At 42.7% G+C, this 20,254-nt stretch overlaps 1 protein-coding gene across 1 annotated transcript in view; it reads right to left on the bottom strand.

Moving 5' to 3' along the window:
* LOC135510729 (extracellular matrix organizing protein FRAS1-like) overlaps positions 1–20,254 on the bottom strand; it is a 408,168-nt gene that overhangs the window by 184,149 nt on the left and 203,765 nt on the right. Inside the window, 1 exon segment of the mRNA XM_064931929.1 lies at positions 4,306–4,446. Within this exon segment, the coding sequence (XP_064788001.1) occupies positions 4,306–4,446 (141 nt within the window).

Below are 20,254 nucleotides of genomic sequence, written 5' to 3'. Positions count from 1 at the left end.
ACTAGAGCCGTTTAGAGCCGTTTAGAGCCACTAGAGCCGTTTAGAGCTGTTTAGAGACGCCGTTTAGAGCCGTTTAGAGCCACTAGAGCCGTTTAGAGCCGTTTAGAGCCACTAGAGCCGTTTAGAGCCACTAGAGCCGTTTAGAGCCGTTTAGAGCTGTTTAGAGCCGCTAGAGATGTTAGAGGTTTTGGAGATTGCTGTTGTACCCTTGCTCAGGGGCACAACAGTAGTGGATGGTAGTTGAGATATGACCTCAGGGATTCTCATGTGAACGGGAAGAGCATCATTCGTGTCCCTCTTTTAGGATGCCTGCAGTATCTCCTGGTGTCATTCCTCCTACCTCAGAAACCATTCGATAACCAGATGGTTAGATTGGTCAGACAATTGGTTGCTTAGGAAAACCAGGCAAAACTAGATACACTCGTTTGCTTCAAATTTCCCAAAATTATTATTGTCCAAAACAGAGACAATAAACCTTCCCATCAGTAGAGGACAGACAGCAGAGATATTAAGCAGATATAAGACAGTTCGCAGGAGGGTCAAATTGGGTTTGAGATGGCAAACAAGGCTGTGCTAATGGGTTGCAGATTCAAGTGACTCCACATTGCAGCCTTCTGTTGATATAATTAAATTGAAGAGTCTTAGGAGAAAGCTGTTACAGCCCCTGACTGTGATTATGACTGTGTTCCAAATCATTTACATTTACATTTAAGTCATTTAGCAGACGCTCTTATCCAGAGCGACTTACAAATTGGTGAATTCACCTTCTGACATCCAGTGGAACAGCCACTTTACAATAGTGCATCTAAATACAGAGATATTGTCCTTGTTTGGGTGTAGGGCCTGATCAGAGCCTGGAGGTACTGCGGTGCCGTTCCCCTCACAGCTCCGTAGGCAAGCACCATGGTCTTGTAGCGGATGCGAGCTTCAACTGGAAGCCAGTGGAGAGAGCGGAGGAGTGGGGTGACGTGAGAGAACTTGGGAAGGTTGAACACCAGACGGGCTGCGGCGTTCTGGATGAGTTGTAGGGGTTTAATGGCACAGGCAGGGAGCCCAGCCAACAGCGAGTTGCAGTAATCCAGACGGGAGATGACAAGTGCCTGGATTAGGACCTGCGCCGCTTCCTGTGTGAGGCAGGGTCGTACTCTGCGGATGTTGTAGAGCATGAACCTACAGGAACGGGCCACCGCCTTGATGTTAGTTGAGAACGACAGGGTGTTGTCCAGGATCACGCCAAGGTTCTTAGCGCTCTTGGAGGAGGACAAAATGGAGTTGTCAACCGTGATGGCGAGATCATGGAACGGGCAGTCCTTCCCCGGGAGGAAGAGCAGCTCCGTCTTGCCGAGGTTCAGCTTGAGGTGGTGATCCGTCATCCACACTGATATGTCTGCCAGACATGCAGAGATGCGATTCGCCACCTGGTCATCAGAAGGGGGAAAGGAGAAGATTAATTGTGTGTCGTCTGCATAGCACTGATAGGAGAGACCATGTGAGGTTATGACAGAGCCAAGTGACTTAGTGTATAGCGAGAATAGGAGAGGGCCTAGAACAGAGCCCTGGGGGACACCAGTGGTGAGAGCGCGTGGCGAGGAGACAGATTCTCACCACGCCACCTGGTAGGAGCAACCTGTCAGGTAGGACGCAATCCAAGCGTGGGCCGCGCCGGAGATGCCCAACTCGGAGAGGGTGGAGAGGAGGATCTGATGGTTCACAGTATCGAAGGCAGCCGATAGGTCTAGAAGGATTGAAACCTGACTGATTTGGATCAAGAAGGTCATTCTGAGAGAGATAGCGGGAGAGCTGGCCAAGGACGGCACGTTCAAGAGTTTTGGAGAGAAAAGAAAGAAGGGATACTGGTCTGTAGTTGTTGACATCGGAGGGATCGAGTGTAGGTTTTTTCAGAAGGGGTGCAACTCTCGCTCTTGAAGACGGAAGGGACGTAGCCAGCGGTCAGGGATGAGTTGATGAGCGAGGTGAGGTAAGGGAGAAGGTCTCCGGAAATGGTCTGGAGAAGAGAGGAGGGGATAGGGTAAAGCGGGCAGGTTGTTGGGCGGCCGGCCGTCACAAGAAGCAAGATTTCATCTGGAGAGTGAGGGGAGAAAGAGGTCAGAGCACATGGTAGGGCAGTGTGAGCAGAACCAGCGGTGTCGTTTGACTTAGCAAACGAGGATCGGATGTCGTCAACCTTCTTTTCAAAATGGTTGACGAAGTCATCTGCAGAGAGGGAGGAGGGGGGGAGGGGAGGAGGATTCAGGAGGGAGGAGAAGGTGGCAAAGAGCTTCCTAGGGTTAGAGGCAGATGCTTGGAATTTAGAGTGGAAGAAAGTGGCTTTAGCAGCAGAGACAGAGGAAAATGTAGAGAGGAGGGAGTGAAAGGATGCCAGGTCCGCAGGAGGCGAGTTTTCCTCCATTTCCGCTCGGCTGCCCGGAGCACTGTTCTGTGAGCTCGCAATGAGTCGTCGAGCCACGGAGCGGGAGGGGAGGACCGAGCCGGCCTGGAGGATAGGGGACATAGAGAGTCAAAGGATGCAGAAAGGGAAGAGAGGAGGGTTGAGGAGGCAGAATCAGGAGATAGGTTGGAGAAGGTATGAGCAGAGGGAAGAGATGATAGGATGGAAGAGGAGAGAGTAGCGGGGGAGAGAGAGCGAAGGTTGGGACGGCGCGATACCATCCGAGTAGGGGCAGTGTGGGAAGTGTTGGATGAGAGCGAGAGGGAAAAGGATACAAGGTAGTGGTCGGAGACTTGGAGGGGAGTTGCAATGAGGTTAGTGGAAGAACAGCATCTAGTAAAGATGAGGTCGAGCGTATTGCCTGCCTTGTGAGTAGGGGGGAAGGTGAGAGGGTGAGGTCAAAAGAGGAGAGGAGTGGAAAGAAGGAGGCAGAGAGGAATGAGTCAAAGGTAGACGTGGGGAGGTTAAAGTCGCCCAGGACTGTGAGAGGTGAGCCGTCCTCAGGAAAGGAGCTTATCAAGGCATCAAGCTCATTGATGAACTCTCCGAGGGAACCTGGAGGGCGATAAATGATAAGGATGTTAAGCTTGAAAGGGCTGGTAACTGTGACAGCATGGAATTCAAAGGAGGCAATAGACAGATGGGTAAGGGGAGAAAGAGAGAATGACCACTTGGGAGAGATGAGGATCCCGGTGCCACCACCCCGCTGACCAGAAGCTCTCGGGGTGTGCGAGAACACGTGGGCGGACGAAGAGAGAGCAGTAGGAGTAGCAGTGTTATCTGTGGTGATCCATGTTTCCGTCAGTGCCAAGAAGTCGAGGGACTGGAGGGAGGCATAGGCTGAGATGAACTCTGCCTTGTTGGCCGCAGATCGGCAGTTCCAGAGGCTACCGGAGACCTGGAACTCCACGTGGGTCGTGCGCGCTGGGACCACCAGATTAGGGTGGCCGCGGCCACGCGGTGTGGAGCGTTTGTATGGTCTGTGCAGAGAGGAGAGAACAGGGATAGATAGACACATAGTTGACAGGCTACAGAAGAGGCTACGTCTGAATGCAAAGGAGATTGAAATGACACCCTATTCAGCTCCCATATTGCTCTGGTTAAAAGTAGGGCACTATATAGGGAATAGGGTTCCATAGGGCTCTGGTCTGGTCTATAGAGGGAATAGGGTTAAAGTAGTGCACTATATAGGGAATGGGGTTCCATAGGGCCTGGTCTAAAGTAGTGTAAAAGTAGGGTGCACTATATAGGGAATTGCATGTCGTCCTTACTTTAAGTACATCAGACTCTTCAAAGAGGAGAAGCAATTGACCAGAAAACGTCTGCACTGTCGAAGGACAATCCACAGTTACTGAAAATGTTTTCTCTCACAAATATGAGAATGGTCATGTTTCTCTCCATCATTTTTTATTCAGCCTTTTTTTGTTGTTGTTGATATTCGTTATTGAAGGAATAAATCGTATCGACGACTGGCATAGCTTCTCCGTGCTCAACGCTACAATAGCAAACTACGACGGTTTCTTCAACAGCTAGAAGCACCAGGTTGTCCATGTTTTAATCCCTTGATGGGGTAAAAAAAAACAGGATGTTCAAAGAGCCCAAACAAATAGAGAATTACGCAATATTTTTGTATTCAAATTATAATTTAAGACGGGTTCCTTTTCCTCTCATTTGCTTCTTTAAGCGACTGGGTTTGAAAACGTGGGTCTCCTGTGTGTGAGTTCATGTGTGGGGTGGACAGTGTTGGTTGCCCAGGTAATGGAATGCAGACACATAGTAAAAGGGAGGTGTGTGTGCACGTGCGTGTTCGTGCGTGAGCGTGCTTGCGTGTGTGCGTAGGAAAAAGGTCTCCTTACCTTGGCAGGTGTTGTCCTGGACAGTGTGTCCTGGGGGACATCTGGAGACGCACTGACCTTCCTGGAGGACGTAGGGCGGGGAACAGGAAGTACAGTTCTGACTACTTCCTCCTGTGCACTGTAAACAGGAAGTGTGGCATTCTGAAATGGACCAAAAGAGAGAAAAGAGGTGGATTTATGTTTGTGACATTGGAACGTAAGCCCATTGACACAGCATTTACAAGTCTCCATGAATACACCGACACACTACTACATATGCTGTGGTCTTGTGACAAACTGACACCATTTTGGGATAATGTACAGTACCAGTCAAAAGTTTGGACACACCTACTCATTCAAGGGTTTTTTCTTTATTTTTACTATTTTCTACATTGTAGAATAATAGTGAAGACATCTAAACTATGAAATAACACATATGGAATCATGTTGTAACCAAAAAATTGTTCAAACAAATCTAAATATATGTTATATTTGAGATTCTTCAAAGTAGCCACCCTTTGCCTTGATGACAGCTTTGCATATTCTTGACATTCTCTCAACCAGCTTAATGAGGTTGTCACCTGGAATGCATTTCAATTAAAAGGTGTGCCTTGTTAAGAGTTAATGTAGATTTAATTGCTGCAAAAAACTGTATAGCCTCGTACTGTATAGCCTTGTACTGTATAGCCTGGACTGTATAGTCTCGTACAATATAGCCTCGTACTGTATAGCCACTCTGTAGCCTGTAATGTAAGTCTCGTACAGTATAGCCTCGTACTGTATAGCCTCGTACTGTATAGCCTCGTACTGTACAGTACAATATAGCCTGTAGAGTATAGCCTCGTACTGTATAGCATCGTATTGTACAGCCCGTACAGTACAGCCTTGTAGAGTATAGCCTCGCACTGTATAGGCTGGTACTGGAAAGCCTCGTACTGTATAACCTCGTAAGGTATAGTCTCGTAGAAGCCTCGTACTGTATAGCCTGGTACTGTAGAAACCTCGTACAGTACAGCCTTGTAGAGTATAGCCTCGCACTGTATAGGCTCGTTGGAAAGCCTCGTACTGTATAACCTCATACAATATGTCCTGGTACTGTAGAAACCTCATACTATATAGCCTGGTATAGAAACCTCATACTATATAGCCTGGTACTGTAGAAGCCTCATTCTATATAGCCTCGTACTGTATAACCTTATACTATATAGCCTGGTACTGTATAACATTATACTATATAGCCTGGTACTGTATAGCCTGGTACTGTATAACCTCATACTATATAGCCTGGTACTGTATAGCCTCGTACTGTATAACCTCATACTATATAGCCTGGTACTGTATATCCTCGTACTGTATAACCTCATACTATATAGCCTGGTACTGTATAGCATCATACTGTATAACCTCATACTATATAGCCTGGTACTGTATAGCCTCGTAAGGTATAACCTCATACTATATAGCCTGGTATAGCCTTGTACTGGAAAGCCTCGTACTGTTTAACCTCATACTATATAGCCTGGTACTGTATAGCATCGTACTGGAAAGCCTCATACTATATAGCCTGGTACTGTATAACCTCATACTATATAGCCTGATACTGTATAACCTCATACTATATAGCCTGGTACTGTATAGCCTCGTACTGGTAAAGCCTCATACTATATAGCCTGGTACTGTATAACCTCATACTATATAGCCTGGTACTGTATAACCTCATACTATATAGCCTGGTACTGTATAACCTCATACTATATAGCATTGTGCTGTATAACCTCATACTATATAGCCTGGTACTGTATAACCTCATACTATATAGCCTGGTACTGTATAACCTCATACTATATAGCCTGGTACTGTATAACCTCAGACTATATAGCATGGTACTGTATAACCTCATACTATATAGCCTGGTACTGTATAACCTCATACTATATAGCATGGTACTGTATAGCCTGGTACTGTATAACCTCATACTATATAGCATGGTACTGTATAGCCTCGTACTGTATAACCTCATACTATATAGCATGGTACTGTATAGCCTCGTACTGTATAACCTCATACTATATAGCATGGTACTGTATAACCTCATACTATATAGCCTGGTACTGTATAACCTCATACTATATAGCATGGTACTGTATAACCTCATACTATATAGCATGGTACTGTATAGCCTCGTACTGTATAACCTCATACTATATAGCATGGTACTGTATATCCTCGTACTGTATAACCTCATACTATATAGCCTGGTACTGTATAACCTCATACTATATAGCATGGTACTGTATAACCTCATACTATATAGCATGGTACTGTATAGCCTCGTACTGTATAACCTCATACTATATAGCATGGTACTGTATAGCCTCGTACTATATGTATAACCTCATACTATATAGCATGGTACTGTATAGCCTCATACTGTATAACCTCATACTATATAGCATGGTACTGTATAGCTCGTACTGTATAACCTCATACTATATAGCCTGGTACTGTATAACCTCATACTATATAGCCTGGCATGTATAGCCTGGTACTGTACCTCATACTATATAGCCTGGTACTGTAGAAACCTCGTATATAGCCTGGTACTAGAAACCTCATTCTATATAGCCTCGTATTGTATAACCTCATACTATATAGCCTGGTACTGTATAACCTCATACTATATAGCCTGGTACTGTATAGCCTGGTACTGTATAACCTCATACTATATAGCCTGGTACTGTATAGCCTCGTACTGTATAACCTCATACTATATAGCCTGGTACTGTATAGCCTCGTACTGTATAACCTCATACTATATAGCCTGGTACTGTATAGCATCGTACTGTATAACCTCATACTATATAGCCTGGTACTGTATAGCCTCGTAAGGTATAACCTCATACTATATAGCCTCATACTGTATAGCCTTGTACTGGAAAGCCTCGTACTGTATAACCTCATACTATATAGCCTGGTACTGTATAGCCTCGTACTGGAAAGCCTCATACGTATAGCCTCGTACTGTATAACCTGGTACTGTATAGCCTGATACTGTATAACCTCATACTATATAGCCTGGTACTGTATAGCCTCGTACTGTAAAGCCATACTATATACTGGTATATAGCCTCGTACTGTATAACCTCATACTATATAGCCTGGTACTGTATAACCTCGTACATATAGCCTGGTACTGTATAACCTCATACTATATAGCATGGAAAGCCTGTACTGTATAACCTCATACTATATAGCCTGGTACTGTATAACCTCATACTATATAGCCTGGTACCTGTATAGCCTGGTACTGTATAACCTCATACTATATAGCATGGTACTGTATAACCTTATACTATATAGCCTGGTACTGTATAACCTCATACTATATAGCCTGGTACTGTATAGCCTGGTACTGTATAACCTCATACTATATAGCCTGGTACTGTATAGCCTGGTACTGTATAACCTCATACTATATAGCCTGGTACTATATAGCCTGGTACTGTATAACCTCATACTATATAGCCTGGTACTGTATAGCCTCATACTATATAGCCTCATACTGTATAGCCTCATACTATATAGCCTGGTACTGTATAACCTCATACTATATAGCCTGGTACTGTATAGCCTCGTACTGTATAACCTCATACTATATAGCATGGTACTGTATATCCTCGTACTGTATAACCTCATACTATATAGCCTGGTACTGTATAACCTCATACTATATAGCATGGTACTGTATAACCTCATACTATATAGCATGGTACTGTATAGCCTCGTACTGTATAACCTCATACTATATAGCATGGTACTGTATAGCCTCGTACTATATAGCATGGTACTGTATAGCCTCATACTATATAGCATGGTACTGTATAGCCTCATACTGTATAACCTCATACTATATAGCATGGTACTGTATAGCCTCGTACTGTATAACCTCATACTATATAGCCTGGTACTGTATAACCTCATACTATATATGGCCTGTATAGCCTGGTATAACCTCATACTATATAGCCTGGTACTGTAGTAACCTCGTACTATATAGCCTGGTACTGTAGAAACCTCATTCTATATAGCCTCGTATTGTATAACCTTATACTATATAGCCTGGTACTGTATAACATTATACTATATAGCCTGGTACTGTATAGCCTGGTACTGTATAACCTCATACTATATAGCCTGGTACTGTATAGCCTCGTACTGTATAACCTCATACTATATAGCCTGGTACTGTATATCCTCGTACTGTATAACCTCATACTATATAGCCTGGTACTGTATAGCATCATACTGTATAACCTCATACTATATAGCCTGGTACTGTATAGCCTCGTAAGGTATAACCTCATACTATATAGCCTCATACTGTATAGCCTTGTACTGGAAAGCCTCGTACTGTATAACCTCATACTATATAGCCTGGTACTGTATAGCCATACGTACTGGAAAGCCTCATACTATATAGCCTGGTACTGTATAACCTCATACTATATAGCCTGATACTGTATAACCTCATACTATATAGCCTGGTACTGTATAGCCTCGTACTGTATAACCTCATACTATATAGCCTCGTACTGTATAACCTCATACTATATAGCCTGGTACTGTATAACCTCATACTATATAGCCTGGTACTGTATAACCTCATACTATATAGCATTGTGCTGTATAACCTCATACTATATAGCCTGGTACTGTATAACCTCATACTATATAGCCTGGTACTGTATAGCCTCGTACTGTATAACCTCATACTATATAGCATGGTACTGTATAACCTCATACTATATAGCCTGGTACTGTATAACCTCATACTATATAGCATGGTACTGTATAGCCTGGTACTGTATAACCTCATACTATATAGCCTGGTACTGTATAGCCTCGTACTGTATAACCTCATACTATATAGCATGGTACTGTATAGCCTCGTACTGTATAACCTCATACTATATAGCATGGTACTGTATAACCTCATACTATATAGCCTGGTACTGTATAACCTCATACTATATAGCATGGTACTGTATAACCTCATACTATATAGCCTGGTACTGTATAGCCTCGTACTGTATAACCTCATACTATATAGCATGGTACTGTATATCCTCGTACTGTATAACCTCATACTGTATAGCCTGGTACTGTATAACCTCATACTATATAGCATGGTACTGTATAACCTCATACTATATAGCCTGGTACTGTATAGCCTCGTACTGTATAACCTCATACTATATAGCATGGTACTGTATAGCCTCGTACTATATAGCATGGTACTGTATAGCCTCATACTATATAGCATGGTACTGTATAGCCTCATACTGTATAACCTCATACTATATAGCATGGTACTGTATAGCCTCGTACTGTATAACCTCATACTATATAGCCTGGTACTGTATAACCTCATACTATATAGCCTGGAACTGTATAACCTCATACTATATAGCCTGGTACTGTATAACCTCATACTATATAACCTGGTACTGTATAGCCTCGTGCTGTATAACCTCATACTATATAGCCTCGTACTGTATAACCTCATACTATATAGCCTGGAACTGTATAACCTCATACTATATAGCCTGGTGCTGTATAACCTCATACTATATAGCCTCGTACTCTATAACCTCATACTATATAACCTGGTAATGTATAGCCTCGTGCTGTATAACCTCATACTATATAGCCTCGTACTGTATAACCTCATACTATCTAACCTGGCAATGTATAGCCTCGTGCTGTGTAACCTCATACTATATAGCCTGGTACTGTATAACCTCATACTATATAGCCTGGAACTGTATAACCTCATACTATATAGCCTGGTACTACTATATAGCCTGGTACTGTATAACCTCATACTATATAGCCTGGTACTGTACTGTATAACCTCATACTATATAGCATGGTACTGTATAGCCTCGTACTGTATAACCTCATACTATATAGCCTGGAACTGTATAACCTCATACTATATAGCCTCGTACTGTATAACCTCATACTATATAACCTGGTACTGTATAGCCTCGTGCTGTATAACCTCATACTATATAGCCTGGAACTGTATAACCTCATACTATATAGCCTCGTACCGTATAACCTCATACTATATAACCTGGTAATGTATAGCCTCGTACAGTATAACCTCATACTATATAGCCTGGAACTGTATAACCTCATACTATATAGCCTGGAACTGTATAACCTCATACTATATAGCCTGGAACTGTATAACCTCATACTATATAGCCTCGTACTGTATAACCTCATACTATATAGCCTGGAACTGTATAACCTCATACTATATAGCCTGGTACTGTATAACCTCATACTATATAGCCTCGTACTGTATAACCTCATACTATATAGCCTGGTACTATATAGCCTCGTACTGTATAACGTCATACTATATAGCATGGTACTCTATAGCCTCGTACTGTCTAACCTCATACTATATAGCCTGGTACTGTATAGCCTCGTACTGTATAACCTCATACTATATAGCATGGTACTGTATAGCCTTGTACTGTATAACCTCATACTATATAGCCTGGTACTGTATAACCTCATACTATATAGCCTGGTACTATATAGCCTCGTACTGTATAACCTCATACTATATAGCATGGTACTGTATAGCCTCGTACTGTATAACCTCATACTATATAGCCTGGTACTGTATAGCCTCGTACTGTATAACCTCATACTATATAGCCTGGTACTGTAGAAACCTCATACTATATAGCCTGGTACTGTATAACCTCATACTATATAGCCTGGTACTGTATAACCTCATACTATATAGCCTGGCACTGTATAGCCTGGTACTGTATAACCTCATACTATATAGCATGGTACTGTATAGCCTCGTACTGTATAACCTCATACTATATAGCCTGGCACTGTATAGCATGGTACTGTATAACCTCATACTATATAACCTGGTACTGTATAGCCTCGTACTGTATAACCTCATACTATATAGCCTGGAACTCTATAACCTCATACTATATATCCTCGTACTGTATAACCTCATACTATATAACCTGGTACTGTATAGCCTCGTGCTGTATAACCTCATACTATATAGCCTCGTACTGTATAACCTCATACTATGTAACCTGGTAATGTATAGCCTCGTACTGTATAACCTCATACTATATAGCCTGGAACTGTATAACATCATACTATATAGCCTGGAACTGTATAACCTCATACTATATAGCCTGGAACTGTATAACCTCATACTATATAGCCTGGAACTGTATAACCTCATACTATATAGCCTGGAACTGTATAACCTCATACTATATAGCCTGGAACTGTATAACCTCATACTATATAGCCTCGTACTGTCTAACCTCATACTATATAGCCTGGAACTGTATAACCTCATACTATATAGCCTGGAACTGTATAACCTGGTACTGTATAACCTCATACTATATAGCCTGGAACTGTATAACCTCATACTATATAGCCTGGAACTGTATAACCTCATACTATATAGCCTGGAACTATATAACCTCATACTATATAGCCTGGAACTGTATAACCTCATACTATATAGCCTGGAACTGTATAACCTCATACATATAGCCTGGAACTGTATAACCTCATACTATATAGCCTGGTACTGTATAACCTCATACTATATAGCCTGGTACTATATAGCCTACGTACTGTATAACCTCATACTATACAGCATGGTACTGTATAGCCTCGTACTGTATAACCTCATACTATATAGCCTGGTACTGTATAGCCTCGTATCTGTATAACCTCATACTATATAGCCTGGTACTGTAGAAACCTCATACTATATAGCCTGGTACTGTATAATAACCTCATACTATATAGCCTGGTACTGTATAACCTCATACTATATAGCCTGGCACTGTATAGCCTGGTACTGTATAACCTCATACTATATAGCATGGTACTGTATAGCCTCGTACTGTATAACCTCATACTATATAGCCTGGCACTGTATAGCATGGTACTGTATAACCTCATACTATATAACCTGGTACTGTATAGCCTCGTACTGTATAACCTCATACTATATAGCCTGGAACTCTATAACCTCATACTATATATCCTCGTACTGTATAACCTCATACTATATAACCTGGTACTGTATAGCCTCGTGCTGTATAACCTCATACTATATAGCCTCGTACTGTATAACCTCATACTATATAACCTGGTAATGTATAGCCTCGTACTGTATAACCTCATACTATATAGCCTGGAACTGTATAACATCATACTATATAGCCTGGAACTGTATAACCTCATACTATATAGCCTGGAACTGTATAACCTCATACTATATAGCCTGGAACTGTATAACCTCATACTATATAGCCTGGAACTGTATAACCTCATACTATATAGCCTGGAACTATATAACCTCATACTATATAGCCTGGCACTGTATAGCATGGTACTGTATAACCTCATACTATATAACCTGGTACTGTATAGCCTCGTACTGTATAACCTCATACTATATAGCCTGGAACTCTATAACCTCATACTATATCCTGGTACTGTATAACCTCATACTATATAACCTGGTACTGTATAGCCTCGTACTGTATAACCTCATACTATATAGCCTCGTACTGTATAACCTCATACTATGTAACCTGGTAATGTATAGCCTCGTACTGTATAACCTCATACTATATAGCCTGGAACTGTATAACATCATACTATATAGCCTGGAACTGTATAACCTCATACTATATAGCCTGGAACTGTATAACCTCATACTATATAGCCTGGAACTGTATAACCTCATACTATATAGCCTGGAACTGTATAACCTCATACTATATAGCCTGGAACTGTATAACCTCATACTATATAGCCTGTACTGTCTAACCTCATACTATATAGCCTGGAACTGTATAACCTCATACTATATAGCCTGGAACTGTATAACCTGGTACTGTATAACCTCATACTATATAGCCTGGAACTGTATAACCTCATACTATATAGCCTGGAACTGTATAACCTCATACTATATAGCCTGGAACTATATAACCTCATACTATATAGCCTGGAACTGTATAACCTCATACTATATAGCCTGGAACTGTATAACCTCATACTATATAGCCTGGAACTGTATAACCTCATACTATATAGCCTGGTACTGTATAACCTCATACTATATAGCCTGGTACTATATAGCCTCGTACTGTATAACCTCATACTATACAGCATGGTACTGTATAGCCTCGTACTGTATAACCTCATACTATATAGCCTGGTACTGTATAGCCTCGTACTGTATAACCTCATACTATATAGCCTGGTACTGTAGAAACCTCATACTATATAGCCTGGTACTGTATAACCTCATACTATATAGCCTGGTACTGTATAACCTCATACTATATAGCCTGGTACTGTATAACCTCATACTATATAGCCTGGTACTGTATAGCCTCGTACTGTATAACCTCATACTATATAGCCTGGTACTGTATAGCATGGTACTGTATAACCTCATACTATATAACCTGGCCTGTATAGTACTGTATAACCTCATACTATATAGCCTGGAACTGTATAACCTCATACTATATATCCTCGTACTGTATGGTACTGTATAACCTGGTACTGTATAGCCTGGTACTGTATAACCTCATACTATATAGCCTGTATAACCTCATACTATATAACCTGGTAATGTATAGCCTGTACTGTATAACCTCATACTATATAGCCTGGAACTGTATAACATCATACTATATAGCCTGGAACTGTATAACCTCATACTATATAGCCTGGAACTGTATAACCTGTACTATATAGCCTGGAACTGTATAACCTCATACTATATAGCCTGGTACTATATAGCCTGGAACTGTATAACCTCATACTATATAGCCTCGTACTGTCTAACCTCATACTATATAGCCTGGAACTGTATAACCTCATACTATATAGCCTGGAACTGTATAACCTGGTACTGTATACCTCATCATACGTACTGTATAACCTCATACTATATAGCCTGGTAATGTATAGCCTCGTACTGTATAACCTCATACTATATAGCCTTGAACTGTATAACCTCATACTATATAGCCTGGAACTGTATAACCTCATACTATATAGCCTGGTACTGTATAACCTCATACTATATAGCCTGGAACTGTATAACCTCATACTATATAGCCTGGTACTGTATAACCTCATACTATATAGCCTCGTACTGTATAACCTCATACTATATAGCCTGGTACTGTATAGCCTGGTGTACTGTATAACCCTCATACTATAGCATGGTACTGTATAGCCTGGTACTGTATAACCTCATACTATATAGCCTGGTACTGTATGCCTGGTACTGTATAACCTCATACTATATAGCCTGGTACTGTACATGTATATAGCCTGGTACTGTATAACCTCATACTATATAGCCTGGTACTGTATAACCTCATACTATGTAGCCTGGTACTGTATAACCTCATACTATATAGCCTGGTACTGTATAGCCTGGTACTGTATAACCTCATACTATATAGCATGGTACTGTATAGCCTCGTACTGTATAACCTCATACTATATAGCCTGGTACTGTATAGTGGTGTGTACTGTATAACCTCATACTATATAGCCTGGTACTGTGTCATACTATATAGCCTGTATAACCTCATACTATATAGCCTGGTACTGTATAACCTGTACTGTATGTGGTCATACTATATAGCCTGCATGGTACTGTATAGCCTCGACCTGTATAACCTCATACTATATAGCATGGTACTGTATAGCCTCGTACTGTATAACCTCATACTATATAGCCTGGAACTGTATAACCTCATACTATATAGCATGGTACTGTATAACCTCATACTGTATAACCTCATACTATATAGCCTGGAACTGTATAACCTCATACTATATAGCCTCGTACTGTATAACCTCATACTATATAGCCTGGAACTGTATAACCTCATACTATATAGCCTCGTACTGTATAACCTCATACTATATAGCCTGGTACTGTATAACCTCATACTATATAGCCTGGTACTATATAGCCTCGTACTGTATAACCTCATACTATATAGCATGGTACTGTATAGCCTCGTACTGTATAACCTCATACTATATAGCCTGGTACTGTATAGCCTGGTACTGTATAACCTCATACTATATAGCCTGGTACTGTATAGCCTCATACTATATGTTGTGATGTCATCTACTATATAGCCTTGTACTGTATAGCCTCGTACTGTATAACCTCATACTATATAGCCTGGTACTGTAGAAACCTCATACTATATAGCCTTGTACTGTATAACCTCATACTATATAGCCTGGTACTGTATAACCTCATACTATATAGCCTGGTACTGTATAACCTCATACTATATAGCCTGGCACTGTATAGCCTGGAACTGTATAACCTCATACTATATAGCATGGTACTGTATAGCCTGTATAACCTCATACTATACATGTACTGTATAGCCTGGTACTGTATAACCTCATACTATATAGCATGGTACTGTATAGCCTCGTACTGTATAACCTCATACTATATAGCATGGTACTGTATAGCCTCGTGCTGTATAACCTCATACTATATAGCCTCGTACTGTATAACCTCATACTATATAACCTGGTAATGTATAGCCTCGTACTGTATAACCTCATACTATATAGCCTGGTACTGTAGAAACCTCATACTATATAGCCTTGTACTGTATAACCTCATACTATATAGCCTGGTACTGTATAGCCTCGTACTGTACAACCTCATACTATATAGCCTCGTACTGTATAACCTCGTAATGGAAAGCCTCGTACTGTATAGCCTCACACTATATAGCCTGGTACTGTATAGCCTCATACTGTATAACCTCATACTATATAGCCTGGTACTGTATAGCCTCGTACTGGAAAGCCTCGTACTGTATAACCTCATACTATATAGCCTGGCGCTGTATAGCCTGGTACTGTATGACCTCATACTATATAGCCTGGTACTGTATAGCCTCGTACTGTATAACCTCATACTATATAGCCTCGTACTGTATAACCTCGTAATGAAAGCCTCGTACTGCATAGCCTCACACTATATAGCCTGGTACTGTATAGCCTCATACTGTATAACCTCATACTATATAGCCTGGTACTGTATAGCCTGGTACTGGAAAGCCTCGTACTGTATAACCTCATACTATATAGCCTGGCGCTGTATAGCCTGGTACTGTATGACCTCATACTATATAGCCTGGTACTGTATAGCCTCGTACTGTATAACCTCATACTATATAGCCTGTACTGTGTACTGTAATGTACTGTATAGCCTCACACTATATAGCCTGGTACTGTATAGCCTCATACTGTATAACCTCATACTATATAGCCTGGTACTGTATAGCCTCGTACTGGAAAGCCTCGTACTGTATAACCTCATACTATATAGCCTGGCACTGTATAGCCTGGTACTGTATGACCTCATACTATATAGCCTGGTACTGTATAACCTCATACTATATAGCCTGGTACTGTATAGCCTCGTACTGGAAAGCCTCGTACTCTATAGAGACATACACAGGGAAAACATAGGCGTTTTTATTCGTTTTTTTAATTTTCGTGTTGTGATTGAAAAAATAAATTATACATCTAAATATATATTTTACAAAAAATGTTTTCCCTGTGTTTGTCTCCCTGTGTATGTCTCTCTGTGTATGTCTCTCTGTGTATGTCTCTCTGTGTACACTATGTCTCTCTGTGTATGTCTCTCTGTGTATATCTCTCTGTGTACACTATGTCTCTCTGTGTGTCTCTCCCTGTGTATGTCTTCCTGTGTGTATGTCTCCCTGTGTATATCTCTCTGTGTACACTATGTCTCTCTGTGTATGTCTCCCTGTGTATATCTCTCTGTGTATGTCTCTCTGTGTACACTATGTCTCTCTGTGTATGTCTCTCTGTGTGTATGTCTCCCTGTGTATGTCTCTCTGTGTATGTCTCCTGTGTATGTCTCTCTGTGTATGTCTCTCTGTGTGTCTCTCCCTGTGTATGTCTCTCTGTGTATGTCTCTCTGTGTGTCTCTCTGTGTACACAGTATGTCTCTCTGTGTCACATCCACGAGATAATCTGTCAGACAGCATGTCTCTACCTCTCCTGAGATTACAGCTGACAGCCAGACAGGAGTGTGTGTGTGTGTGTGTGTGTGTGTGTGTGTGTGTGTGTGTGTGTGTGTGTGTGTGTGTGTGTGTGTGTGTGTGTGTGTGTGTGTGTGTGTGTGTGTGTGTGTGTGTGTGTGTGTGTGTGTGTGTGTGTGTGTGTGTGTGTGTGTGTGAGAGAAAGAGAGAGAGAGAGACCACCGTACTCCCAGGTGCCAAGGGAAATTTCAACTTCTTGATTGCACTGCATGTCTGTGTGTGTTACAGACCCCCAGCACAGGGACCTCCCACGTCAAAGTGGAAGCCTAGAAATCACTCACAGACCGTGGCGTCGAGGAAGATGGCCCCTCCAAACCTCACCCTCACTCTCTCTCTCTCTCTCTCTCTCTCTCTCTCTCTCTCTCTCTCTCTGTCTCTGTCTCTCTGCTCTCTCTCTCTCTCTCTCTCTCTCTCTCTCTCTCTCTCTCTCTCTCCCTCTCTCTCTCTCTCTCTCTTTCTCTCTCTCCATTCAGTCAACTTCAGCTGTCCGTCGTCTGAGAAACACTATCTATTTCATTATTGGAGTTCACCATCTCCTTCTACAGTACTGGAGGGATATTACAAATAACTGCTGTGAAGCTTCCTTCAGCTGCCAGGAGAGGAGGAAAAGGCAGATAGGCATCAGCCAGTCGCCCGCCCGCCTGCCTGCCTGACTGACTGACTGACTGCCTGCATGCCTGACTGCCTGCCTGCCTGCCTACATGCCTTACTGAATGACTGCATACCTGCCTGCCCGCCCGCCCGCCTGCCTGGCTGCCTGCCCGCCTGCCTGCCTGCCTGCCTACATGCCTTACTGAATGACTGCATACCTGCCTGCCCGCCTGCCCGCCTGCCTGCCTGGCTGCCTGCCCGCCTGCCTGCCTACATGCCTTACTGAATGACTGCATACCTGCCTGCCTGCCTGCCTGACTGACTGCCTCCCTGCCTGCCTACCTACCTGCCTGCCTGCCTGCCTGCCTGCCTGCCTGCCTACCTGCCTGCCTGCCTACATGCCTGCCTACCTACCTGCCTGTCTGCCTGCTTGCCTGCTTGCCTGCTTGCCTGCCTGACTGCCTGCCTACCTACCTGCCTGACTGCCTGCCTGCCTGACTGCCTGCCTGCCTACCTGCCTGCCTGCCTGCCTACCTGCCTTCCTACCTGCCTGCCTACCTACCTGCCTGCCTACCTGCCTGCCTACCTACCTACCTACCTACCTGCCTGCCTACCTACCTACCTGCCTGACTGCCAAAGTCCTTCTCCTTTCCCCATTGACTCTAACGTCAGCTGGATACATCTAGTATAACACTACATCCCGTGGATACATCTAGTATAACACTACATCACCTGGATACATCTAGTATAACACTACATCCCCTGGATACATCTAGTATAACACTACATCCCCTGGATACATCTAGTATAACACTACATCACCTGGATACATCTAGTATAACAATACATCCCTTGGATACATCTAGTATAACACTACATCACCTGGATACATCTAGTATAACACTACATCACCTGGATACATCTAGTATAACACTACATCACCTGGATACATCTAGTATAACACTACATCACCTGGATACATCTAGTATAACACTACATCCCCTGGATACATCTAGTATAACACTACATCACCTGGATACATCTAGATATAACACTACATCCCCTGGATACATCTAGTATAACACTACATCACCTGGATACATCTAGTATAACACTACATCACCTGGATACATCTAGTATAACACTACATCACCTGGATACATCTAGTATAACACTACATCACCTTGATACATCTAGTATAACACTACATCACCTGGATACATCTAGTATAACACTACATCACCTGGGCTGTAGATGCAGCAGATCCCTCAACAGGTGTTTCAGGTTCTAAATCTAAAGGTGTACAGTGTCATGGGCGCGGGACTATTCCACACCTGGCCTGGAGAATCAATTGTACTGCCGATTTAATTTGTACCTGGTACTTCAGTTAATTGATTGATTCATGTCCCTGATTGGCTAGATCGTCCCCTAACCTGGTGTCCCAGGTCTGAATCAGTCTCTGACGAGGAGAAAATGAGAGCTAAACATAAGAGCCTGTATGAAAGACAGCAGGATTACTGAGCAGTACTAAAACACACAGGAGCCTGTTGACAAGGGAACAGGCTGAACTACAGGCTGGAATTTCTTCCTAAAGACACCCGATCTCTTACCCACTTCTCTTTCTCTCTCTCTGTGTGGTGTGGTGTGTGTGGTGTGTGTGGTGTGATGTGTGTGGTGTGATGTGTGTGGTGTGGTGTGGTGTGTGTGTGTGGTGTGTGTGGTGTGTGTGGTGTGGTGTGTGTGGTGTGATGTGTGTGGTGTGGTGTGGTGTGTGTGGTGTGTGTGGTGTGTGTGGTGTGGTGTGTGTGGTGTGGTGTGGTGTGTGTGGTGTGTTGTGGTGTGTGTGGTGTGGTGTGGTGTGGTGTGGTGTGGTGTGGTGTGTGTGGTGTGGTGTGTGTGGTGTGGTGTGGTGTGTGTGGTGTGGTGTGTGGTGTGGTGTGGTGGTGTGTGTGTGGTGTGGTGCGGTGGTGTGGTGCGGTGTGTGTGGTGTGGTGGTGTGTGTGTGTGTGGTGTGGTGTGGTGGTGTGGTGTGGTGTGTGTGTGTGGTGTGGTGTGGTGTGGTGTGGTGTGGTGTGTGTGGTGTGTGTGGTGTGGTGTGGTGTGGTGGTGTGGTGTGGTGTGGTGTGTGGTGTGGTGTGGTGTGGTGT

Source organism: Oncorhynchus masou, chromosome 1 (genome assembly GCF_036934945.1).
Source record: "Oncorhynchus masou masou isolate Uvic2021 chromosome 1, UVic_Omas_1.1, whole genome shotgun sequence".
NCBI classification, from domain to species: domain Eukaryota; kingdom Metazoa; phylum Chordata; class Actinopteri; order Salmoniformes; family Salmonidae; genus Oncorhynchus; species Oncorhynchus masou.
The sequence above is the reverse complement of the archived record's forward strand: the minus strand, read 5'-3'. Positions and strand labels throughout refer to the sequence as shown.